Below are 27,570 nucleotides of genomic sequence, written 5' to 3'. Positions count from 1 at the left end.
CATGATTTACTCACCCCCAAGCTGTCCAAGTTGCATATGTCCATCGTTTTTCAGACAAACACATTTTTCGGATATTTTAGATCTTTCAGTTGATTAAATGTAATGTTACGGGGTCCACGACCTTCAAGTCCAAAAAAACGTGCGTCCACCCATCACAAAATAAATCCAAACGGCTCCAGGATGAGAAACAAATGTCTTCTGAGGGTAATCCGCGCGGTGTTGTTGTAGAAATATCCATATTTAAAACTTTATTAACGTAAATAAATACCTTCCGGTAGCGCCGCCATCTTAGACTCCTCTGTATTCAGGAGAGAGTATTAGCGCAGTGTACGCACTTTTCTTAGTGACGTATGACAAATTCGGAGGGAGGGGGCACAGAGCAGCAGCAGAGTAGCCTCCGTAGGCTGCGTAAGCTCTCATCCTGAATGCAGACGACTAAGATGGTGGCGCTACCGGAAGGTATTTATTTACGTTAATAAAGTTTTAAATATGGAAATTTCTACAACAACACCGCATGGATTACCCTCAGAAGACCTTTGTTTATCATCCTGGAGCCGTTTGGATTTATTTTGTGAAGGATGGTGTGAGGACTCTGCCATAATCTTGTTGGGTAATTATATCTAGTTGTGTATGGCAGGGTCCTGACAGTACTATGTTTTGTGTGGAGAACGTGGTTTTGGTATTGTCATATCAGACCACGTTTTTCCCGTGTCTTGTGACTTTTCCCCGCTCCCTTGTATTCTCTTGTCATTGTGTGTTATTTTTCCCCGCTCCCTTGCATTTTCCAGTCTTTGTTTTTATGTCTTGTTTAGTCTAGTGTTCTGTTTTCATGCATATGTATATATATATTTATATATGTTTATATATATTTATATATATAAATATATATATATATATATATATATTTATATGTGTTTATATATATTTATATATATGAATATATTTATGGTTTTGTCTTGTTGGTACTGTGGTTGTCTTGTGCTTGTATGTGTTTTACAGGTTCACGTGTGCTTCCCTCACAGGTGTTCCTGTTCAGTGTGATTGCCGCCTCTCGTCTTCCTCACCTGTTGCTTGTTATCCTCTCGTCTGATCTGTGTATTTAATCCCTGTGTGTCTAGTGTGTCTTTGCAAGTCCGTTTGTCGATATACTCGCCTGTCACCTTGTCTATATACTTGTCTGTCACTTTGTGTATATACTTGTCTGTCACTTTGTGTGTACTCGCCAAATTACTAGCTCTGCTAGCTACCAGTTCTGTCCTGTCCTTGTTTCCAGTTTTTGATTTAATATCTCCCCATCCCAGTTTGTGCTCTCTGCTACCCGGGAGTTTTGCTGTGGATTTTGTTCCTGTCCCTGTTTCCAGTTTATTGATTTAATTTCTCCCCCATTCCAGTTTGTGCTCTCTGCTACCCGGGAGTTTTTGCTGTGGATTTTGTTCCTGTCTCTGTTTCCAGTTTAGTGACTTAATCTTCCCTACCCCAGTCTGTGCTGTCTGTTATCCGGGAGTTTTTGCTGTGGATTTTGACTATTCGACGGCTCTCTGAAACGGCCCTCCACCTGCCTGCTTAACTGCCTGCCTGTTCTATTGACTGCTTTTGTGCTTACAGCAGCGCACCCTCGCCGCGGCATAGCCGCTGTCCAGCAGGAGGGTCCTACAGCACATGTGCTGCCCGGCTTGCAGCAGCACACACTCGCCACGGCATAGCCGCTGTCCAGCGGGAGGGTCCTTCAGCACTGAAGCTGCACGGCTTCTCCCTTCAGCACCACTAACGCTCTCTCTCTCGCTGCCCGCCGCAGGATCTCATCTTCCCATCTGCCTCGAGTGCCTGTAGCCGGTTTTGTCTCCCTGTTCCTGGCCTTTTGTGGCTGGTCCCCACATATACTCTCTCCCACCGTTCGCTGCCTGGCCGGAGCCCGAACGTGTGTGGCTCTCCTCCCCGGTGCTTGTGTGTGCTCCCCGCCTCAGCCGTCTGCCCTGGTGTGGCTTTATGCCCAGACGCGCTATTGTCTGTTTACCCACGTTATTGTTAATAAAACCTTCTGTTTACTGCATTGGGATCTCTTCTGTTTTCTTGTGCCTGACAGAACGGACTTGCCATAAATGGATCCCGCAGATACAGAATCTGGCTGTTCAGCGACCGCTCGGCTCTCCACTACTGCCCAGGAGGAGGATTCGGCTTTCACTGCCCACCGCAACCACCATGCCCGTTTACTCTTTGGCATGCGGCAGAGAGGAGCAGAGATCCGGTCCTTCGCCTCCAGGTTCTTGGAGGAGGCTCGTCTTGCCGGGCTTAGCGGGAGAGAGCTAAAGGTGATATTTTATGCCTGCCTCGACGAGCCTCTCAGGTCCAGTGAGGTGGAGTTGCTCAAGCCCTTGGACTTCGTCGACATGATCAACTACGTGAGGAACAGGCCTGAACCCAAGTCTAGACCCCTGTCACCTGTCCCAGAGGGCCGCGTTGTCGGGAGGATGGTCCTGGAGAGCTCAGCACCCACCACATCAAGCTCCATAAGCTCCGCCCCGCCAGCCAGCCTTCGGGGTAGTCGTCTGGCGATACGGGGAAGGGGCATTCAGACCGGGGCGATCAGGTTGGGGAGGTCGACTCTCATCTCCGCACCTGATCTCCATCCTGCATTACCGGTCTCCGGACGGAGGAAGAAGAGGAAGAAGGACTCCTCCGCTCTTCAACCAGCTGCCACCCCTCAGTCCTCTGAGAAGCAGCAGCCTCTGTCTGCTCCGCTGCAGCCCCTGCCGTCTGCGCAGCCTCCGCTGCAGCCCCTGCCGTCTGCGCAGCCACCGCTGCAGCCCCTGCCGTCTGCGCAGCCACCGCTGCAGCCCCTGCCGTCTGCGCAGCCACCGCTGCAGCCCCTGCCGTCTGCGCAGCCTCCGCTGCAGCCCCTGCCGTCTGCGCAGCCTCCGCTGCAGCCCCTGCCGTCTGCGCAGCCAACAGCAGCAGCCTTTGTCTCTGTCCCGTCTCCGCTGCCGTCCGCAGCGGCTCCTGTGACTGTTCCTGTGTTGTCTCCGCTGCCGGCCACAGCGCCCCCTGTCATGTTTCCTGTTTCCCCTCAGCCTGTAAACCCTGACCTAGTTGTTCCTGCCTTGCCCCAAGCTGTTTCCTCCCCACGGAACCCTGTTAGGCCTGCTCGGTCTCCCCGCACCCAACCCTCAGCTACTCCCCGGGGTCAGAGGTCTCGTCCTGTACCCAGTCCCATCCCTCCTCCTGTGAACGTTGTTGTTCCCCCGCCCCCCCCCCCCCTCCCTTGTTTGTTGTTCTTGTTGTCCCACCCGAACCCTCTTGTTGTTCTGTCTTGTCTTCCCTTGTTAGTGTTTGTCATGTTTTCGTGGGTGTTGTCCAGTGTCCAGTCTGTCTTGTCCTGTGTCTCTCCTTGAGGGCCGCCAGGTGGCGTCCCTTGAGGGGAGGGTCCTGTGAGGACTCTGCCATAATCTTGTTGGGTAATTATATCTAGTTGTGTATGGCAGGGTCCTGACAGTACTATGTTTTGTGTGGAGAACGTGGTTTTGGTATTGTCATATCAGACCACGTTTTTCCCGTGTCTTGTGACTTTTCCCCGCTCCCTTGTATTCTCTTGTCATTGTGTGTTATTTTTCCCCGCTCCCTTGCATTTTCCAGTCTTTGTTTTTATGTCTTGTTTAGTCTAGTGTTCTGTTGTGTATATATATATTTATATGTGTTTATATATATATTTATATATATGAATATATTTATGGTTTTGTCTTGTTGGTACTGTGGTTGTCTTGTTCTTGTATGTGTTTTACAGGTTCACGTGTGCTTCCCTCACAGGTGTTCCTGTTCAGTGTGATTGCCGCCTCTCGTCTTCCTCACCTGTTGCTTGTTATCCTCTCGTCTGATCTGTGTATTTAATCCCTGTGTGTCTAGTGTGTCTTTGCAAGTCCGTTTGTCGATATACTCGCCTGTCACCTTGTCTATATACTTGTCTGTCACTTTGTGTGTACTCGCCAAATTACTAGCTCTGCTAGCTACCAGTTCTGTCCTGTCCTTGTTTCCAGTTTTTGATTTAATATCTCCCCATCCCAGTTTGTGCTCTCTGCTACCCGGGAGTTTTGCTGTGGATTTTGTTCCTGTCCCTGTTTCCAGTTTATTGATTTAATTTCTCCCCCATTCCAGTTTGTGCTCTCTGCTACCCGGGAGTTTTTGCTGTGGATTTTGTTCCTGTCTCTGTTTCCAGTTTAGTGACTTAATCTTCCCTACCCCAGTCTGTGCTGTCTGTTATCCGGGAGTTTTTGCTGTGGATTTTGACTATTCGACGGCTCTCTGAAACGGCCCTCCACCTGCCTGCTTAACTGCCTGCCTGTTCTATTGACTGCTTTTGTGCTTACAGCAGCGCACCCTCGCCGCGGCATAGCCGCTGTCCAGCAGGAGGGTCCTACAGCACATGTGCTGCCCGGCTTGCAGCAGCACACACTCGCCACGGCATAGCCGCTGTCCAGCGGGAGGGTCCTTCAGCACTGAAGCTGCACGGCTTCTCCCTTCAGCACCACTAACGCTCTCTCTCTCGCTGCCCGCCGCAGGATCTCATCTTCCCATCTGCCTCGAGTGCCTGTAGCCGGTTTTGTCTCCCTGTTCCTGGCCTTTTGTGGCTGGTCCCCACATATACTCTCTCCCACCGTTCGCTGCCTGGCCGGAGCCCGAACGTGTGTGGCTCTCCTCCCCGGTGCTTGTGTGTGCTCCCCGCCTCAGCCGTCTGCCCTGGTGTGGCTTTATGCCCAGACGCGCTATTGTCTGTTTACCCACGTTATTGTTAATAAAACCTTCTGTTTACTGCATTGGGATCTCTTCTGTTTTCTTGTGCCTGACAGATGGACTTTTTTTGTACTTAAAGGTCATGGACTATGGGTGGACCCCGTAACATTACATTTAATCAACTGAAAGATCTAAAACATTTTCTAAAATATCTGAAAATGTGTTTGTCTAAAAAAATGGACATATGCAACTTGGACAGCTAGGGGGTGAGTAAATCATGTGTTTAATATTTAAAAATTTTTTGGCCGAACTATCCCTTTAAGGGAATTTTTCTCAGTTTCAGTGTTTGCGTAGTTACTGCACTTAGCCTTTGTAGGGCAGTACTGATGCTCACACATGCAGATAAAATTAGGGGTGGGCAATATGACCAAAATATTATATCATGATATGAGTAATTTAATATCATGTTAATGAATAAAGGTACAAAATGTTTGATTAACATGAGTGACAGACAGGAGCAATATTAGGTACGGTCCCCATTTAAATCTAGATCCAATATATATTGTTACCCATACGTTTTCTTATTTTTGTTGTTTATTTTCTCTTAAGATCTTAATGGTCGTGTTTATGAGGATACTTGCCAATACGAGCATTTTGACGCAAATTTGATGAAATATGACATATTTAAGGCCAATAAAGCGGCAAAAATGCTTATGAGTTCAATGAGCAGTGGATGCCTGGCTTGCATGTTCCTCTCACACAGAAACAGCGTGCGCATATAACCCAGTTGTTTGTGTTTCAATGGCTTAAACTCACTTCGTGATTCTTTTTCGTGACCACGCGCACAGCAACGTGATGCGAGCACGTAACCTCGATAGAGAAGATAGTCCAAAATTTCTACCGGTTTATTATACCTAATGATTTATCTCCCAGCCTAAAAAATAAAATTATTGACTACAGGGGGGCTTTAAGACAAAAGTATTTATATACTGTAAAAACAATGGAAATAATGAACACTGTAAGAAATAATGGTCAAAATTTGTACACGGCCATCACTGCTCAGTACCCTTTAAAAAGGGCAATGATTGATAGGTAACATTAGGGACAGTATATACATTTGGTACCAATCTGTACCGTTGAGATCCTAACATATATCTTTGAGGTACTATTAAGCTCTTTGGTACCAGTATGTACCTCTGAGGTACAAAAATGAATGCTTTAGGTGCAAAGATGTACTTTTTGAAAGGGTCAGCTTGGATACGCATTTAAAAAAAATTCTGACAGTGTACTGTACCTACTGATTTCCATTGATTTGTAACTACTGGATTAGGATTTGAAAAATGTATCACAGATCACAGGTCAAAATTGGGATCTGAAAATAAGAGAAATTTCCTAAACCCTAAAAACTCCCCACAATTACTATGCAAGGAAATGGATGGGAACACTGGAAAAAGATACTTTCTAACTTAATTTTGTTGTCTTGTTTTCAGTACAAATAACGAACAATTCTTAAATCAAGATCTATTTTCTTGATGAGCAAAATGACCTAATAAAATAAGTGTAGTTTTTAATGTGGCGGTTGTAGTACAGATATACTGCCGACTGCTTTACCACAGTTGAATGTAGCAAGTATCAAATACGGCAATGTGGGATTTTTTATAGAAAGACTAAAAATATGGGAGAAATTAAATATGGGATGATGGTGGAAAAGAATGGTAAAATACAGGAGAATTCAAGGAAAACGTGAGTGTTGACGGGTATGCAGATATACATCTACAGCAAAAGATTTCTAGAAAGAAACTAAAAAAACAAAACAAAAAAAGTACAGTCACTTAGAAATGCCAGTCACTTCTTCTATAACTTCAAGTCCCATGAAAATTGCATGACTCTTCCAGATCTAAACTTCCATGATATTACAAAATGTTTCATCACTCTGGAAACCCTGCTGGTTGGGGCACAGTGTAAGAACTATGTGAAAATACAACGAAATTAAACTCTCATCTACAGAAGTTAGATAATTTAGAAGTTTAAGTTGATGACCCAGACTAAGCCTGAAGTCAGATGTCACCGCATGAGGTTAAAGACCGAATGTGTTAATGTGTAAGAAAGTTAGACACTCACCAGGCAGGCTGAAGGGAGATGAGATCTCATTTTCAGGCTCCTCACTGAGTTTGTCCTCCGTCACATTGCCATTTTCAATGGTGTCGGTTTTCTTATCAACCACCAGCACTCCGTCCACCCCATTAGAGGTCTTTACCAGCCGCTGTTGCTGTCCGCATGAAAAGCAGAAAGTAAAGTCTGAAAACTGTTTTAAATTCAGTATTATATTTTCCATTCCATTCCATTTTTTTTGCATCCCTTCCAGAAGTCTACCTGCACCTGTTTAATGATAACCATATACAAATAAGTATTTTTACCTTCTTTCTTAAAAAAAATCAAACAGGCCATTTTTGGTACTGCAACTTCAATATTTTTATATGTAAATTATTTCTGATATGTAAATGTAATTCGCAGTGGACCCAAAAGAATCAGCAAAGCATGTGTACATATACTACATAAAACTAATTTCAATAGAGCAAAAAATCATGTTACTAATTTTTGTACCTGTAATGCCATAGTGACAGAACAATTATATTCTATTATAACCTTAGATTAAACACCATTACTAGCTTAATTTCTCTGCTAACTAGCTGACAAGTCTTTATGAGATTCCTCAGCAGTCTGGCTTTAAATTTCTAACACCATTCTTTGAGCACCACTGTGTAGATATTTATAGAAACGGTTTAATCAACCTCACACCCAGAACTGGGCTACCTGCTATGAAATCTCTACACTGCTGGGTTATGGTCCACACTAAGCTCTTTTGAGTTATGGTTTGATTTCAATGTCAGGCTTCCCAGTGATAAAACTTTTCTATTATAAAACTGAGGGACTGAAACCATCCACAATACACACACATATAAATCTATATTAAAATGCATACGAGAAGCCCCTTTACCTTCACAAAGTGAAATATTCAAGTTGAGTGGATTTCTTGGTAGAACATTTTGGTAAACATTTTGCATTTGCAAAGAAATCAAACAGAAAACAGTGGTCAAAATAAAAAATCAGGAAAAAGGACAACATTTTTTGGCTATTTTCAATAGCAGGGGACTATTTTCGTGCAGTGTGTAAAATCACTACGCCTGCTGTAGCCATGTTACATCAGCAAAGTCCTTGATAATTACGCCAGTTTGAGAGTATAGTACCTTGCCATCTGCCTAGAAAATCGCAACTTTTAATTTTCCGCCGGTCTTAGTACATGATATAACTACAGAAGAGTCAAGTTTTTAATAGGAAAAATATCAAAACTCTTTGGTTATCTTTTTAGCGCGATGCTAATGGTCTAATCTGATTCAATGGATTGTGCTAAGCTATGCTAAAAGGGCTAGCCCCAGAGCCAGAGATCAGCTGAATGGAATCCAAAACGGTAAGAATCAAATGTTTAACTCTAGGGGAGCTGGAAAATGAGCATATTTTCAAAAAAAGTGGAATGTCCCTTTAAGGCAGTTACCACAAATAACAGAAGAAATAAAATAAACAGTAAACAATTTCAAACAGATTGAGCCCTTCTTAATTAATTAACCCAACATTAAAACCTAAAACTAAATGAAAAATACTGACATGTTTTCTTGTAAATTAGCTTTTTTCAGGTACTTATTTTTAGGTTCAGCAATTTTACTTTAATAAAATAAAATGTTATTAGTCAGTAATTGAAATTCCTTATTTGTACAAATGTCACTTCAGTCATTTTATTGGTATTTAACAAATTTGACTGTCTTATCCGTCTAAGTCAGGGGTGTCAAACTCATTTTAGGCTGAGGGCCGGATGGTAAATAACGCCATGAAGTGCGGGCCGGATAATTTTTTTAAACCTTAGTGTGCTGATAATTGTGTTAAATTTAACTAAACAAACCAATTAATTAGTTTGTTTAGCAAGAAAACCAGAGAAACACACAGCTCTGTGAAAACTACATTTATAAGGTCACACTCGTACTGTATATTATACGCACAAATTTACATCTGAACAGAACCCACTGGCCTTATAGGTTGAAAAGCTTTAATTTAACTTCTTTTGCCTTAATGCCAAAATTATTTATAAACCATTCACTTTTCTTTGGAATATATTTGTAATGAGAACAGTCATTTAGAAAATGCTAGATGGGGCAGTGGCCCAAACCAAAAATGACACTATGGGTGGTGGTACTATTATTATGGTTTTAATAAAGTATTATAAATATTATGTGTTATATTACTAGCATCAACTTAGACATGTGATTTTAATGGGAAATATAATAAGAATTAAAGTGTGACAATCTGCTAAATATTCAATATGATTTACCTACTGGCTTGATGGAGCTTTGAATCCATGTTTGCAATGTTGAACTGCTGCTAAAAGCCTCTCTTTCCGTTCTCTGTCGTTATTTTGTGAAGGCATTGGTGTTTTTTGTATTTTTTGTCTACAAAGTGTGCCAACAACAGCAAATTTAGTGTTGATATTAACTTAGATCTGATCGGGAAGATTAAATCGATTAGACAAGCATTGTAACGTTAATAAGAATGTGGATATTTTGTTGTTTGCTTGCTAAGTTGTTAGCACTTTTAGAACACTGACAGCAAATCATTACCGGAAGAAATACATAAACATACTTACAAATGACTAATTCTGCGGTTTAACAACTGATATAATGTAATGAATCTACCTGTTAATGCAACGAACTTCGGAAACTGTCGTCTTCGCTCTCCAGACAGAGAGTGGACATAGAGATGCTGCGGAGCGGGCGGGAAAACACGAAGTGGATAACCAGAATCGGTGGATCTTTAACGGAGAAGTAACAATAAAACGGCAAGATTTTTGGGCACCGTGTTTACTCTATGTTCCGCGTTTTGCTGCTTTCCGCAAGTCTCTCATATTAAAAACGAACTAGACACCCGCCTAAAAGGGTTTTTAAAATATGTATTTAATATTTAATAAAACTGTATAAATCATCATGCGGGCCGGATTGGACACCTTTGCGGGCCGTATCCGGCCCGCGGGCCGCATGTTTGACACCCCTGGTCTAAGTCATGGGACTTCAAACAGGGGTCCAGAACGGCAGGGGGTCCCCCGAATGATGTTTAATCAAAAGCTATTTTTTGCTAAAAACATAAAACATATGTACAAAACGTTACATGTCCCCTTTAAGATGCGCACATGCGCGGCCACATAGGCTTGAAGGTACGCATTCAGTGCAAGTTTAGCCAGCGGACCAAAATAAAATATCTGAAGATTATAAATGTCTACTCAGGAAGCAGCAGTAGTGACAGAAAAAGCATCATAAAACAGGTAAATCAAATAGACACGTGTTGTCTTTCTTTCAGAATGTTATTTTAGAATCAGCGCTCATGTTGTCTCATCTTTATTTCTGAACTTGGAAGGCTGTTTCACGCTGTTCAGATTTGTTATTGCTAAAGAGGCAAATGACACCACACCGCGTCTGCATTATAAACTGTGACAAAACTATTGCTCGCATTGAAAAATCTATGAAACGTGTGCCGTGATGCATGGTGCAAAATTCATAGTCAGGTTGAAATCCGCCTCTCAAGATTACCAGAGACTATTTTTATATTGCTGAAAACACCTATAGGTTAAGGGCCCTTTAAGGCTGAATTTAGTTTAGTTCACCCCAGTTTTACCATCAATCATCATTTATACACATCGTGTGACCATTTCTAACAAAAGCAAACCTCAGGAGTGACAAAGTCACCCAACAGCAATGTAAAAGATTGAGTGCATGCCAATACACATGAAAAATGAGATAAAAAATCAGGGTTATTCTAACAGATATTCACTTTTAAGCAATACCATGGATTTAAAACATTAGTATGTGTTGTTGAAAAATTTATTTGAACAGTTATTTTGAAGCCATGCATCTTTTTTGCTATTTTGACCATTTTATCGCCACTTCAATTATTAGTAAATAAATGAAAAAAAAACAACATTATTTTTATTAGAAATTTGGCATACTTATAATCTGAAAGGGTCTCTTAATTTATTCTGTGACTGTATATGCCATACAACTTGCTGCATTAAACTTTAATGCATTTAATTTAGACTAAAAAAGTAGCCTAAAGTATGTAAGTTGGCAGCCACTAGGAATTCAGTTTAATGAATTTGATTGAATCCAATTACAATTTCTCTAAATGTTAAGGGGGTTTAACAATTCACATCACAACCAGTGACTGTGGTAATATTAAATAATATAATATTAAAATAAATGCTTTACCAAAAATTACCAAGGCATGAGGGAAGCAACAAATAACAAAAATCAATGTAAAATCGCTATAATTTTTCGTGCTTTACCTCATTGATGATAAGGCGACTAGCCATGCGCAGACGTGTCTTGGGTCCAAAGTGATTTGTGATCATGACCCTGAGGCCGGCCTCAGGAAACCGGTAGTGTGGAGGGCTAGAACTGATCAACTCATCCACCATCACCACAGAGCCCCGAGTGTATATTCTACTGGGCTTTACTACAAAACGTGTAAGAAAAACAAAACATCATCACACACATGCATTTTCATTTACATATCACAAACACATACCCATTAAACCAGCAAAAGCACAATCACCCAAATAGACAGACACTTAAAAGCCAAAGGAAGTGTCACAAAATGTAATTAAAGTTCATGTTTTCAGTAAAATAATGATTCCCACTGGGAGAGACTGTAGCCCCCTTCTGAGCCCCTTGAGATGCTGTCATTCATCATCGACACTGACACTGAATAAAAACCTCAGTTATCTTACACATTACACAATGTCACTGCAAACACACTATTAATTACATACAGACACACATATATACTGACCAATACAGACAAACAACACACACACACACACACACACACACACACACACACACACACACACACACACACACACACACACACGCGTGCACACACACACACATGCAACAAGCAAACAGACAGACATCTCACACATAGAGTACAAACACAAGACCACTTACACATCAAACTAACATACAGATAGGATGTGTTCATTTTTTACATGCTATTTAAAGGGGCCGTGGCATGAAAATCGGACTTTTTCCATGTTTAAGTGCTATGACTGGGTCATAGCACTTAAACCCAGTGCTTCTATCAACCTAGAAAATGTGAAAAAGATCAACCCAGTAATTTAGTTTTGGTAAACCATTCTCTACAAGCACATGAAAGAATAGGTTGTTAAAATGTGGCTCTCCTTGTGATGTCAGAAGGAGCTCTTATTATAATAATACCACCCCTTAATCTGCACTATCCAATCACAGCACTGCCATTTAGCGCAAAGAAAAAGAGAGAGAGAAAATAATTCACAGCACAATTGAGTTTCCAATTGCAACAAACCACCAACATTGTGATTAGTGTTTGGCACTTCATCCGCTCATTTGCATTTTAAAGGACACACCCAAAATGGCACATTTTTGCACACACCTACAAAGTGTCAAATTTAAGAGACTATAATAATCTATATGGTATTTTGAGCTAAAACTTCACAAATGTGCTCTAGGGACACAAAAGATTTATTTGACATCTTAAAGCAGGAGTGGGGAACCCTGGGTCCTGGAGGGCCACTGTCCTGCAGAGTTTAGTTCCAACCCTAACCAAACACACCTGAATTTCAATTCCAAGTAATCCTGAAGATTTTTCAGGTGTGTTTAATTAGGGTTGGAACTAAACTCTGCAGGACAATGGCCCTCCAGGACCAGGGTTCCCCACCCCTGTCTTAAAGTATTGTGCCATGGTCCCTTTAAACACAAAATATGTTGTTCCAATAATAACACATAGAGATGTGTATTCTGGGAGAACGCATTTAGGCTTTTTCCACACGAAGCCGGTGCATTCCCTATCCGATCATTTTTTTCCTCGTTCTAAAAAAATTATCGGTAAACACGGCGTCGTCTCAAGAAATATCTGTGCACACACGAAACCACTGAAAGCGGTGTAGTATATATGCCAGACCAGTATGGGGTGCTGTAATTCTGCCACAGATATACACTATACACAGAGAAGAAGACTTTGAGCATGCGCATAACCTTGCGCGCTGTATATGAACCAAGAAGAAGAAGTGATGGCCAACGCAACAACTTCAAGAGCAAGAGCGGAGTCTTTCTCCTGGTTGTCTTCCGCGGTGGATCTAAGAGCATGTGGCGTATGGTGTTGTCCATTATCGCTTGTTGCTCACCACAATTGCATAGAAGCAATAGATTTTACTGTAATAAAGCTAGTAGGCTTAGTAGCTTCTGTAGCACGAACACAATCATGTAGTCCGCAATTATTGTTGTTGCTGTTACAACATACAGACACACAAACATACAGACCTTTCAAACATACAGTACAGACACATTAACACACAGACCACTCACACATTCACACACACACACACACACACACACACACACACACACACACACACACACACACACACACACACACACACACACACACACACACACACACACACACACACACACACACATTTGTAATAGTAAGGGGATATTCCAGAGGTAATATAAAGGGTGAAGTCTGTAATGTCTGCCCTACTAACATCAAAATGTCATCTTGTAGCTCAACTGGAAGAGCATTGATTGAGGTCGATTAGATAAAAGCATCTGCCACCCTCACACGTAAATGTAAAGTGTACAATCTGACTATTTTAAACATATGGAATTGTTTGCTACAATTTTAGCAAAAATGCCATACATTACCTTTAAGCTCTAAATAAATTACATTTTGTTGTTGATTACATTTAATTTCAATCTCATTTGTGCTTGCACACTATCTAAAAGCAATTTATCAGGTCTGATGTAAATGATGTCATTAGTTGTGATGGATCGTGACAAATTTTAATGTTTAGATTTGAATACAAGTGCAGATGGGAAATAACGGCAGAGGATTATTTTATCATAATATAACCACTTTAGTTTAGAAAACAGCACACGCAGAAAACAGTAATTCCTAAAACCTCCCGTGTGACAATTTCCATATTTGCTTTTCTGTTTACAGTCAATCAGATTAAATTACATTTTACTTATTACAATAGCTCTCTAAACAATACTGGGTTATAACCCAGCATTGGTTCGAAAATGGGCAAACCCTGCCGTTTAACACAGAAAATGTTGGTAACACTTGAAAAGGTGTTTTAGACTGACATGACACCTTCATAATCATGACATGACACGTGTCACGAACATGAAGATGATTTTATGCACATTTATGACAATTATCATTAAGTGTCATTTGATCAATTATATAATTTTTAATGCAAAGATGACATTGTTTGAATTGTCTTTGTTATGACAACTTGACATAAACCAATACATCATAACTTTTCATAAATCTGTCATAAACATGACATAGCAGAATAATTATAAAACTTAAGAAACTACCTAGCTTTATGGGTTAACATTACATTAAACTGTCATTTAAATTAATACTGTCAAATTTTTTTTTGCCAGTTTTTGCCTTTATTTAACAGTGAGTTTTAGGAGAGGACAGAAAAGTACAGGGAGGAGAGAGGGGTGTGGGATCGGCAAATGAACACGAGCTGCCGAGAATCGAACTCGGATCACTGAAAGTGCAAAAGCACCACATGTCGCAGCGCTGCCCACTACACCATCGGCTCTGACACTGTCAAATATAAAAGGATAATTTCGGTATTTAACACTTTGAGTCTCATTTCTAGTTTGTTTTGGATGAACTACAGTGATGGACACAGAAATTTTGACAATGGGTCGTGTCTTGACTTTTTGACTCGTTTAGAAGCGTCTCTTGTCTGTTTCAGAATGGAAGTCAATGACCATGCACAAACATGTCATTAAAACAACACTTAACGTTCATTTTCAAAGCTGTACTACTCACCGAGTGGTTTGTGGTGTTCGTTGATGATTAAAAACAAATATATTGGCGCAATGTATGATTTCAATCCGTGTTATTTGCTATAGTGGAACTATTTTTTCAGATACCTCACAACCGCGTATATACTTCCGCTCTGTATTTGAGTCTGAAGCGTTAGCACACTCCCAACCACTTGATGGCGACAACCACTTTGCCATACAAGTACGCTCGGTGTCTAGCATATAGACAGTCACAATCAAGCTCAACTTCAAACCTAAAGGTGGTCACTGAGCCATCAAATATGGAAAAAATTTCTTCTGAGAGAAACCGAGAAGTCAATGGAATTTTACAAAATGCCAAATAAAACACGAGAGAAACTGTATTTCGCTACACAACTTGCAACAAAAGACAGGTCAAAATATACTTAACTTTATCTATGTGCATAATTCATAAAAAACTGACAACTAACGACGCTTGTTCTTCCTTACACAGAGGGTTCTGAAATTTTCTGAAATAATGTAATTAACTTTCCAGCGATATAGACCCAACGCTGCATGGTTTAACCCATTTTTGTATTGTTTTCATTTAAGTTTAGGTAAATCGTTCTCCAAATGCAATAAAGTATAATTTCACCAATTTTAATTATTATTATTATTTTTATTATTATTGAATGATTAATTTAATTAGTTAAACACATTGCAGAAATTTAAAAAACATTATGAACTGAAGAATATTCATGATGCTTTTATAAAACTATTTGACAGATTATTAACACTTAATGACATTTTAATGACAAATTATATTTGTACCACTGTAGTTGAGGTCAAGAAAAATATTCATGACGGGGTTATAATCTATATGACAGAGTATTAACACTTAAAATTAATGACATTTTAATGACAAACTCAATTTGTATCACTGGTAAAAAGTGGTCAGTTATGTTGTCTTGGTAATTTCAAGTTGTCATGACAAGTTATGACATATTTGTTAATGTCAAGTTGTCATAAAGACATCTTAAAAAATGTCATCTTTGCATTAAAAATTACATAATTGAATGAATGACACTTACTGACAATGTTGTTGTCATAAACGTGCATAAAATCTCCATGTACATAGCACGTGTCATGTCAGGATTATAAATGTGTCTTATGAACACCCCTTTAAGCATTTGGGTTGAAACAGCCCAGCATAGGTTAAATTACAATCAAACCGGTTAGGTCCTTTCCTTTTTGACCCAACAATGGGATGATAATAACCCAACATGGTTTAGAGTGCACATCCATGCACTATTGATCTTAGGCCAGTATCACGACTAGCTAAAACATTGACTTTAGTAACATTATATGGATACTTTTCCTGTTATCCTTGTGCAGATACCAAGCAATAGACGTGATGTAACTACACATTAATATAATACATGTCTGTTTACATGTACAAACTCCTACATTTCATCTTAAGTTCATCCACCATTAATACCCTTATCCCATGTTTTAGACTTGATTAAAACATAACTTTTTTAATGAATAAATAATAATGTATGCGTTTGGAATAAAAGAATCATTAGCAAACATTATTATACCTTCGACATACAAACTCAGTATTTATCGGCTCTCATTAATGGAAAACAGCAAAAAACTCACCATTACTGAATTTAAAATAGGAGTAAGAGTTAGACATCAACACACAGACACACACAGAGCACTGCAGGATAAGACAGCAGCCAGTACAGATTTAGTAAGGCTAAACAGACAGGCTTCAGCAGGGGGAGACTGACAGAGACCATCTCCACAGAGAGAGCAGTTAGAGCCGCACTACAGGACACATGAGAGCTGCGCTCTGAAACAGAAAGCGTACCGCGGTTATTCAGCAGGGAAGCAAGGCTCTCATATGAGACATATCAGGTAGTTGAAGAGAGAACAGGATACGCACATCCAAAAGTCTTGACCAGGTGCCAGATCAAAAATGAATCAAAGAACAGAAAAAGATCTGCACACTGTAAAAAGTCCCTTTATTAAAGTAGTTAAAACTGCAACTACAGTTGCAGTTTTAACTACTTTAATAAAGGGACTTTTTACAGTGTGCAGATCTTTTTCTGTTCTTTTTTTCTTACATATCAGGTAGTTACCATACACTTTTAGTGAGCGTTTGGTTGGCTTAGGCTTTTTAGAACAGCAGAAAATCAGACGGTATAGTAGAATTAATTGAAAGAGAAATGATTGATTATGGGGAGAGTTAGTTAGCTATTAGCCTGTGAGGAAGCCTGTCTAGTTACCCTTACCTGAGCTGAGCAACGGCCAAGATGGATCATCCCAAAACTGCTCATAACATGCATTACCGTCCTCCATCTCGCTGATGACCGCGTTACCATTGGCGACGCACTTGTCCTCCGTTCCCGTGAAGTAGTTGTGTAAGCTATTGTTGAACCTTAAAAGGCAAAGCGCAGATAAATTAACAACAAAAAACTGATTCACATTAAAGCAGCATGCTACAACATTAAGTATCTTGCAAGACAGCACATTATTGCATGAACTCTTTCCCCGCCATTGACGAGTTAAAGGATTAATCAATTTTCTTAAAAAAAATCCAGATAATTTACTCACCTCCATGTCATCCAAAATGTTGATGTCTTTCTTGGTTCAGTCGAGAAGAAATTTTTGGGGAAAAAATTCCAGGATTTTTCTCATTTTAATGGACCCCAACACGTACAATTTTTAATGCAGTATAAAATTGCAGTTTCAACAGAGTTTCAAAGGACTCTAAACGATCTTCAGGACCGGAATAGACGAGAAGTTGTGGTTTAAAACTGCATATTTCGCTAGATAAGGCCCGTATGCCTCGTTTGGGATCGTTTAGATTCCTTTGAAACTCAGTTGAAACTGCAATTTTACACTGCATTAAAAGTGTTACGTGTTGGGGTCCATTAAAGTCCATTAAAATGAGAAAGATCCTGGAACGTTTTCCTCAAAAAACAAAAGAAAGACATCAACATTCTGAAAGACATGGTGGTGAGTAAATTATCTGTATTTTTTTTAAGAAAATGGACTAATCCTTTTACTCATAAATTAAGATAAAACGCTTTCCTGCCAGTGACAAGTTTTTCACGTACAATTTTTAATGCAGTATAAAATTGCAGTTTCAACAGAGTTTCAAAGGACTCTAAACGATCTTCAGGACCGGAATAGACGAGAAGTTGTGGTTTAAAACTGCATATTTCGCTAGATAAGGCCCGTATGCCTCGTTTGGGATCGTTTAGATTCCTTTGAAACTCAGTTGAAACTGCAATTTTACACTGCATTAAAAGTGTTACGTGTTGGGGTCCATTAAAGTCCATTAAAATGAGAAAGATCCTGGAACGTTTTCCTCAAAAAACAAAAGAAAGACATCAACATTCTGAAAGACATGGTGGTGAGTAAATTATCTGTATTTTTTTTAAGAAAATGGACTAATCCTTTTACTCATAAATTAAGATAAAACGCTTTCCTGCCAGTGACGAGTTTTTCCGTCAATCCGTAATTCCGCTCTTACCCAACATGTAAAACTCGGAAGAATCGCTTAGGGCAAACAGTTCAAACTCCGTGTATGTTTTGATGATTGCTCTGAATCTGATCTCTATTAAAAGTCCTTCACAAAAACGCAATTATCTCAAACGCAAGTTTGCTCAAAATTTGGTATTTTTGAAAAACCTACCCATATTTGAGAGGTGATAAAAGAGAACAAATAAATGTAGGATGAAATGTTTTTTTTTTTTGAAAGCAGAGGGTCTGTTCTTTTATTTGATTTATTGTATCTTTATATATTTTTGGAAGGCATTAAACTTTTGTGAGAATCATAAAAAATGCTGTCCGGCAACTTTTTTTTAAATCTTTGGTGGGGAAAGAGTTAATAAAGCCTACTTTTTTATGACTTAAATGCATACGTGAATACTCAAATAATTAGTATGTTTAAATAAATGTGAGCAGAATATGAATGAGAACTCACTTCATGATGATGATGTAGCCAACGTACATGACGATCAGTATTAGACTCTCCCACCTGCAGAAACGGAGGTGACAGCCAATCAGAATCTTGCATTCAACCAATCAAAATCAGGATAAGTGACAAAGAAAGACTTACCACACAATCCTCCCATCGTAAATAAACTGAAAGAAATAGATAAAGATGTTCATGGAGTGAATTCAGAAAGAATTTAATATGATTTTTTTACACTCCATCTGACTTCAGTACCCATGATTACATGCTCCATAGAGCACAACAGTGACAACCCACTTGGATTCACTTCTGAAATATAAGAACTAAACTATGGCTGCACAATTTATCATTTAAGCATTGATAATCACAATATGTGCATCCGCAGTAGTCACATCACAGAACTTACAATATAGTACAATAAATCTATCAATCTGCAACATTTGTTTTATAAACTAGCATTATACCTGTCTGGAGTAATTTACATTGATTTACGTGTTCTTGGTTACACAGGTTAATTCTATTTCATTTTACGCAGAGTTTGTGACACACTGTTGACATTCAAGCTCTCACACTGAAGGTAAATTCAGTTGTCACTTCATCTTTTAATGGTTAATCTTGTTCTGTACACACACAGTTCAGTATTTTACAGGAGTGACAACCACATTCTACTACCGAATTAACTCGTAATGTAGTGAAAACCGCATTTACAGAAACTCTGTGTAGTGAGTACAGCACCAAACTGACTGAACTATTAGTTGGTGATAAAGTATTAAAAGGTGCATCATGGACATGACAGGTCTCTCTTCTAAAAGAATAACTGAAGGGAAAAGTCTTCTGTATGTGCGGTGCAGAAATCAGAGGGAGCATTTACTTACTAGTGTTGCCAAATCTTGCACATAAAAATCAGTGAACAAGAAAAATTGCATGATAAACTGAAATGAATCCTCTTGGAGTGAAAACATAGACCGAACTTGAAGCCACGCATGAATAATGTATATATTCATTAATTATTACCATTTGAAAGTAGCGCAGTAATGCCGCCAAATGTAGCGAAGTAAAAGTACAGTTTTTTCACGAGAAATGTACTTGAGTAAGAGTAAAAAGTACCCATCCTTAAATTTACTCTAATAGTACTAGTAAATTTACTCAAGTAAATGTAACGAAGTAAATGTAATTCGTTACTACCCACCTCTGCACATGACCCATGTGCGTGCGCAGCTTACTGTATTAAATTCATAGACAGTAGATTAAATTGCGCGCGGGGTCACAGCCATTGTTTAAATGACGCAAGGGAAAATAAAAACTCCTTAATAAAAATAAAAATGTGTTTGGTCTGATTTCAAAAAATATATATTTTAAATGTATTTGATTGGTTTGTCGATAGTGAGCGCGGAAATGTTTAGTTGTTTGCTAAGCATAGCGCCACCGTTAAGACACGGTTGAGTGTTGCAGTGAGACTGACACGTTATGGTTCTGCTGTTATTTTTGAACTATTTTCGCTGCTGAAACAACAAAAACATTGCGTCTAAAATGTAAGTGACTGAATATGAATTACTTGTTTAGTGAAATGTCATATGAAATCTGTAAATTTTCAACCGTGATGTGATGCTGCCTAACTGTATCATGTTATTAAAAACTTCACATTTTTACCGCAGTATGTTTAACGCACTTTGTTAACACACTGTTAGCTCACTATGTGTTTGTTGCGCTTATTTGTTTAACTTAGCGTTATTACATTATGCACTTTCGGTTGCCATTGAGACTGAAGGATGCAGAATCATTATCGTGTTTTGGTGATTGTTATTGGCGTTTTAATCTAATGTTACTTGTCCCTGATAAGTGTTGATGTAGAGCCCTGCGACGTGTTTTTAGACTGCTTTAGTATAGGCTAGGTCCAATCTTTACGACTCCTCCATTGTGTTGCGTATGTCAGTTCTTCCTTGTTTTTTGTCCATTATCATAATTAATGATATTATGAATTGCAGTGAGGTTGATCTCATTTGTGCCCCCTGAAAAAATGAAATGCCCGTCCGTGAATTTGTGTCTGGCGTCGGGTCTGCTCATTAGGTAAGTTATATATACATACAGATGCGCGCGTGCACGTTTCACCGGGCTCCCGTCCTGCTTCATGCTACTACTTGTAGAGTGTGGGTCGCATAATTGTTATTTTTTTAAATTAGAGTCGCTCCTAAAAAAGTTTGAAAACCACTGCTGTAGATGGTCGCTGCTGACACATTTTACTGCGATTCCAATTCCATGGAAACAGGGATTTTTCTCATAATTGTACGATTAGTTTTCTAAGCAATCTGAATTTTTTTGGCCACAATTTCAATGAAGATGGTGCAAATTCTGTGTAATTAAACCTCAGAAAAATATGGCTACTAACCAACACTACTACATTATAAATTTACAAAATTTTGTTCAATTGTCAAATTCTGAGTTCAAGATTCTTTTATGTCATGAATTTAGAATTTTGTTTGGGGGGTGCGAAGGGATGCACCTGAATCAAGGAGGGGGGGTGCATGCCAAAAACTAACATTGTGACTTCTGCATAGGCCAGATAACCTCAGAACTAATGCTAGTTTTTCACTTAGTATCAATTCATTATTGAAGAAAACGAATGGGAATTTAGTCTTATACTATTTAGTTTGCAATAGTATTTAGACAGATGTTAGATCAAAACACCTTAATCATTTTTAACAAACACATATAAAATCACACTTACTGCAATAAGGGCAACCACAGAAAAAATGTAGTAGATTGAGTCTCGAAACACAGCATACTTGGTGAGAAAAACAACCTTGTTGGAATAAAGGACAACTTTGTTAACAGAGTTTAACAAAACTTTTTTTCTTGTCAAAAAAAGTGTCTAATGTCTAGTCATGGCACAAACCACACCAAAATAAAGGTTTTATTCATCCAAAATATCACAGCAGTGTTTTCAAAAGGTCTTACTTGTCCCTTATTACAGAAACAAAATTCAGTATTTGGTAACTCATGACTTTAACATTACACAACTGTACACAGAACTATATGGGATGTGGTGGAAATAACATAAAAACTAAAAGACTTTTTCTCTAAGGTTAATTTTGACACAATATAGATGGACTTAAGGATATAGGACTTAAGATAAAGTTATCAACAACCTTCATATAAAAAAGAAAAAGATTAACAATTGAATAAATATCAACCCTAGCGACATTAAAGTGCAGTCAAAGAAAAAATTAATTGAAGCTATCCACAGTTTGAAATGAAAAAATCTCCAAGAGAGTAAAAGAGTAATTTTCTATTTCACGCCTCGGTGCTCCAAAAAACATGAAAAGGTCAAGGACTGACAGCAGCTCAGAATGAGGAGAGTTCACAGAATTACTTACCTGTCCCGCGAAAATCCCACACACTCCGATGATGCAAAGGATATTGAAGACCGCTGAGCCTACTATTGTACCCACTCCTACATCTCCATGTGTAATAAATACGCCTGCAGAAAACCCAGACTTTAATTCAAAACATCTGTTGACACATGACTAATGCATGTACAAGCACCTGTGTGCGTGACTCACCGATTACAGAAGCAAACAGCTCAGGGGCGGAGCTTCCAGCTGCCATGAACGTTGCGCCAGCTACATCTTCACTCAGATCCATCTTCTACATATCAAAAGAGAGATTCACACAGAAGAGCAGAAATCATCAATGCTTTAAATCACTAATGGTGGTTTCCAATTCCTGGAAAGAATTTAAGCCTACACTGTAAAAAAAATCCGTAGAAATTACAATTTTATTGCAGCTGGGTTGCCGGTAATATACCGTAGATTTAAATTTATGTTATTTACTGGCGAGAGTTTGTTCAAAGTAAAATAAATTTTAAATATTAACAAGTCTTTATCTTTACAGAATAAAACTATACAATAACAGCCTCATGCAAAGCATTCTGGGAACCAGAAATCATCATCAACCTTTTTCTGTTTTTGCTTCAGATTATGTTTCCCAGAATGTTTTGCTTGATCCTGTTCTTTTAGTTTTACTCTGTAAAGACAAAGACTTCTAAATGTTTAATTTTTATTTAACTTTGAACAAAATGTTGCCAGTAAAAAACATAAATTTAAATCTACGGTAAATTACCGGCAACCCAGCTGCAATTTCTACGGATTTTTTTTTACAGTGTAGTCCCAGGCTTAAATGCATGAAAAATGTTTCTTAAGTGAAAACAGCTTGCACTAAAATCTTAAAATATATATCAGTGCCATTATTTTTGTCTCAAGATGCACTACAGTAATGTTTTTGTAAGGGATGTTTGTAAAAACTACTTACATTTTCTAATATAACAAAGGCCTATATTCAGTAACGATTTCAACTGAAAGTATCTAAAGTATGCTTGGAAATTCGCTAAATGTCACTACATTACATCATGTGCTAGTTAGCATATCGTCAATGTCATCATGTCAGATTTGATTTCTGACTACATCTGCACTTCAAAGCGGTTTCACTTTTCTCTTGCTCTCTGAACCGCCACAAACTGTATTTCAATACAGCCAGAGGCCTAATAAAGTTTTTCTCATTTGTTTATTTTCTGTTTCTGTTGTCAGACAACGAACAAGTATGAAATAGTGACTGAACACGACCCATTAAAACGTGTTAACCAACAATGTCTTCTATTGAAATGCTAAAGTCTGTCTAACTGTACCGTGCATTTGAGCTTTGTTGAAGTTCATATTTACAAGCTGTTCACCTTGGTCCTTGGAAAAAGCTGATAAAGGGGCTTAATCTACTGTACTCTACCCTCATTCACAATAGTATTAATATATAATTTGAGTTGTCGGATTCGTTTTTGAGGGAAAAAGCCTGAAAAAGTCATTCCTCTTTGCGTAATTATTACGTCTCTTCCGAAAAGAAAGACGACGACCTGGCTACATGTAGGTCCGTATCTTGTTTCTAAAACAGTTGCAGAGATTAAACTTGTCATCTAGAGCAGGGGTTTTCAAACTGTGTAAAAGATGTAAAAAATATGGATGTAGTGTCTATGACATCACTCATGTGACGTCAGGTTTGTGAAGAGGTTTTTAAAACAATAGTTGGCGTGGCCTGCCATCAACATCTGGGCATCGCGTTACAGCGCATCACTCGTGGATAACTGTAAAAAATGGGTAAATCGGTAAAGCTGAAGTGGCTGGTTGCTGAACCATGCCCGCCTAGCTTGACAGCAGTGGCGAATTATGCAGGACTTTGAGACATCATATAACTTAAACAGATAAGTTACAAAATTAGCTATATAGACCAAAACACATTTATTTCTGCAGTAAAGTTGGGCATTTTAACATTGGGGATCTATGGGTAGGGTTGCAAAGGGGCGTAAAGTTTCCTATATTTCCAGTAAATTTCCAGAAACTTTCCATGGGAACTTTGGAAAATTTTGGAAATATTCAAAATTGGTACTTAACTGGAATTTATGGGGAATCTTTGGAAAATAAAAATAGTAATGTGTCTTAACTTTTGGGTGGCATAGTAATTCTGTATGATAACAGAAAACTGCTATGTAGAAGAAATAGCATCACAGCTTGAGCTTGCTATGATAGGTACAGTAGCTCATACATTTTCAATTAATAGTGTTAGCATACATTTAGATATCGAATTTACTGGTTGGCTAGCTAGCTACTGTATAAACCTATTTTGGTATTAGATGGTTAAATTATAATATTATAGATCAAATATAGGTCTCAAAGTTTTATCATCACTTGACTTGATGAAATCACATAAATTTCATTGAAATTGCATTACAATTTATTGTTTTAAACAAAATTGTGCTGCAAGATTTTAAGTTCCCTATTATAGGCTAATCGTATAATAATTCCCGTTAATTCCCATATATTGCCGTTAATTCCTATATATTCCCATTATTCCCATGGAAAGTTTCCATTCTTGAAAATTCCCTGAATTTTGCAACCCTATATATGGTATTGACTCCCTTTTGGAGCCAGGCTCTAGTGGCCAATCGATAAATTGCGGTTTAAGTCACTTTTGTGTTGGCTTCTTGATAGAGATCGGAAAGTTGCCCCTTGGTCAGTGGGATCAGGTTGGTCTTGCAAAGTCACTTGTTTGTTGTATTAAATGACACAAAAACAGTTTTGTACTATTAATGACAATTAATGGCAATGGTTTTGATATCAGGTATTTTGGGATTGCATTATACTAATATTAAATTCATACAATGATAATGAAAATTTACTATTTTACTTTTTTTGTATTTCTAAATGTCTTTTTTCTGCATATATCTAGAAAAAATATTATGGTGAGATAGATTATACCTGTCGTGGAATGAAAAAGTTTGAGAACCACTGTTCTAAATGGTCGTGTGTCATCTCTAAAGTTTTAGTCATCGATCATCTGGGGAACGTCATGAAAATATGTCAGTTTATTACGTTCTTCTAGGGAATCAACAGTAAAAACTTAAACTGAGGAGTCTCTAGTTTAACTCTTTCCCCACCATTGACGTCAATTAAGAGAAAACGCTTTCCTGCTAATTACGAGTATTTCTGGCAATCCGTATTTATCCATCAGATGGCTCTCTTCCGCAACTTATAAAACCCGGAAGTATCGCCATAGAGCAAACAACTGCATGTCCATGTTTGTTTTGCAGATCGCTCTGAATCTGATCTCTATCAAAATTCCTTCACAAAAATGAAGTTATCTCAGCTTTTTGCTCAAAATTGTGTGTTTTTCAATAAACTTAACCATATTGGAGAGGTGATAAAAAAAGAACAAACGAAGGTAAGATTAAACGTTTTTTTTGTTTGGTCTGTTCTTTCATATGATATATTGTACTGCATGTTAATATCTTTAAAGAAGAACATTTTCTGGAAGGCATTAAACTTTTGTGAAAATCATGAAAAATGATGGGCTGGTTGGAAACTTTTTAAAAACGCTGGCAGGGAAAGAGTTAAAAGGGAATGGCACAGAGCTCATGCTAAAACAAAAGTTAATATCAGCAGTGCTTTTCAACATTAAATACAGGTCCAGATGTGGCTTTTTTCTTTGAACAGGTAAGGTATGGATGTTGAAACATTTATGCTAAAGCATTTAGTAAGATCAAACGCAGCAGATATTTTACTTGTTCAGATAACATTTTTTTCAGATATAACTTTTAGGATGTACTTCTAACACTCATGTACATGTATAATGAGAGATCTGCACAGAGTAGCGGGGAAATTTACAACAAAAATGTCTTTGCAAATAAATTTTATAGTTAAAAAAGCAAATCTATGGATTGAAGCTTTAATAACTGCTTGCTGTATACCTTTGAAAACTTTTTTAATCTCCACTGCTGTAAGGCTTTTAAAGTGCAAGTTGTTTGAATGTTGTGTTTTGAGGTTAGTGTAAATAATGTTTTATTATATTAGTCTTCCGTGTTCTCAAACTATTATTATATGATGTTGTTATTAGTTTTTCCTTTCTGAGCTCTGAAATCTTTGTGTTCCTAGGGATTTCTTTGATTTATGACCCAAGTTTTTGTTTTTTCTCACATAAATTTACTAAATGACTTAGAAGACACATAACAGAGTGCCATTGTATGGTAGCCCACTTTATTTGTTCTTGTTCTACAACTTTCACTGATTATGTAAAAATGTGTGCTCAAAAATAATTTAGGTTTTATGGTTTAGAGTCATGTTTAGCAGACACTAAACAAATATATGTTTCTTAAATCTAGTTTACTGAAAATCATCATTAACTCACCCTTAAAGGAGTAGTCCAGTTTAAAGATGGGGTCCATTTACTTTTTATAGTAGGAAAAAAATACTATGGTAAGTCAATGGACCCCATCTATAAAGTGGACTACTCCTTTAAGTTGTTCCAAACCTGCATAAATTTATTGGTTCTAAGGACGATATTTTTGGAAAATGTATACAAGTTTGGAACAACTTGATGGTGCGTATTCATATTTTAGTGAAGTTTCCCTTTAAAGATATACGTCAGTGCAGTCCTTCAAAAGAGTAATTGACAAATATTGAATCCATAAATTAGGCACATAACTATGATCTTTTTATGTAGCCTTCACAAAAAGTACAGATTATGCATAATAAAAGAAACATTATGCTCACAGCCAGCCGTTTGAAGCCTGACAGTAATCGCCTTGAACTTTATGGTTCAAGGCAGTGAATTTATTATGAAAGCCGTGCTGTAACATGTCACTATGCTTGATTTAAAATGTATGTCCCTTTAAAGTTTTACCATTTTAATAAAACTCATCCGTCCACAATAACATACGGGAAGTTGACCATCTTGTCATATACAGGATCCAGTATAACAGACTAGTATCACATTACACACTTGTTATTTTAATCCCGAATGAATATGAACTGAAGAAAGTTAAAAGAGCTTCATGTTGCCTCAGTATATTCATCCTTACCTCACAGAGCTTCTCAAGAGACATCACAAAGTAGTCATCACACACAATAGCAAGAGCCAGAAACATGTATAGAGCCTGAAATGACAAGAGATAAAACATAACACATTAACTAGAGAAAAGAAAGAGATGCATACTAATTTGACTAATGTAATGTGACTAATGGATGCCTCTGTGTATTTCGGTTCTCTTGGTTGTTAAAGGGACACTCCACTTTTTTTTTTGAAAATATGCTGATTTTCCAGCTCCCCTAGAGTTAAACATTTGATTTTTACCGTGTTGAAATCCATTCAGCTGATCTCCAGGTCGGGCAGTACAACTTTTAGCATAGCTTAGCGTAGTCCATTGAATCAGATTAGACCATTAGCATCGCGCAAAAAAGTTTCAATATTTTTCCTTTTTTAAACTTGACTCTTCTGTAGTTACATCGTGTACTAAGACAGACGGAAAATTAAAAGTTGTGATTTTCTAGGCCTATATGTCTAGGAACTATACTCTCATTCTGCCGTAATAATCAAAGACTTTGCTGCTGTAACATGGCTGCAGCAGGCGTAGTGATTTTACACATTCCC

General features: G+C 38.2%; 2 protein-coding genes and 1 long non-coding RNA gene across 4 annotated transcripts in view; 2 read left to right on the top strand and 1 right to left on the bottom strand.

The window, feature by feature from the left end:
- Positions 1–27,570, bottom strand: part of slc24a4a (solute carrier family 24 member 4a) — a 77,209-nt gene that overhangs the window by 6,705 nt on the left and 42,934 nt on the right. Inside the window, exons 4-12 of one of the 2 annotated variants that reach the window (XM_065288544.1) lie at positions 27,002–27,076; positions 22,164–22,248; positions 21,978–22,081; positions 21,329–21,403; positions 18,748–18,773; positions 18,613–18,666; positions 16,913–17,058; positions 11,105–11,274; positions 6,844–6,991 (exon numbers count right to left, since the gene is read on the bottom strand). In XM_065288544.1, coding sequence (XP_065144616.1) covers positions 6,844–6,991; positions 11,105–11,274; positions 16,913–17,058; positions 18,613–18,666; positions 18,748–18,773; positions 21,329–21,403; positions 21,978–22,081; positions 22,164–22,248; positions 27,002–27,076 — 883 coding nt within the window. The remainder of the gene's footprint in view (positions 1–6,843; positions 6,992–11,104; positions 11,275–16,912; positions 17,059–18,612; positions 18,667–18,747; positions 18,774–21,328; positions 21,404–21,977; positions 22,082–22,163; positions 22,249–27,001; positions 27,077–27,570) is intronic. The other variant, XM_065288545.1, reaches the window with a different exon arrangement.
- On the top strand, positions 959–3,429 carry LOC135778394 (uncharacterized). The gene is made up of 3 exons (XM_065288836.1): positions 959–1,324; positions 1,416–3,261; positions 3,356–3,429. Exons 2-3 carry the CDS (start codon positions 2,100–2,102, stop codon positions 3,427–3,429), a joined length of 1,236 nt encoding a protein of 411 aa, XP_065144908.1. The 5' UTR covers positions 959–1,324; positions 1,416–2,099.
- On the top strand, positions 3,782–4,805 carry LOC135778116 (uncharacterized). Its single transcript, XR_010544411.1, has 2 exons — positions 3,782–4,079; positions 4,171–4,805. It is a non-coding gene; the product is annotated as an uncharacterized lncRNA (long non-coding RNA).

Source organism: Paramisgurnus dabryanus, chromosome 17, assembly GCF_030506205.2.
Source record: "Paramisgurnus dabryanus chromosome 17, PD_genome_1.1, whole genome shotgun sequence".
Taxonomy (NCBI): domain Eukaryota; kingdom Metazoa; phylum Chordata; class Actinopteri; order Cypriniformes; family Cobitidae; genus Paramisgurnus; species Paramisgurnus dabryanus.
This window is presented reverse-complemented; position numbering and strand designations above follow the sequence as displayed.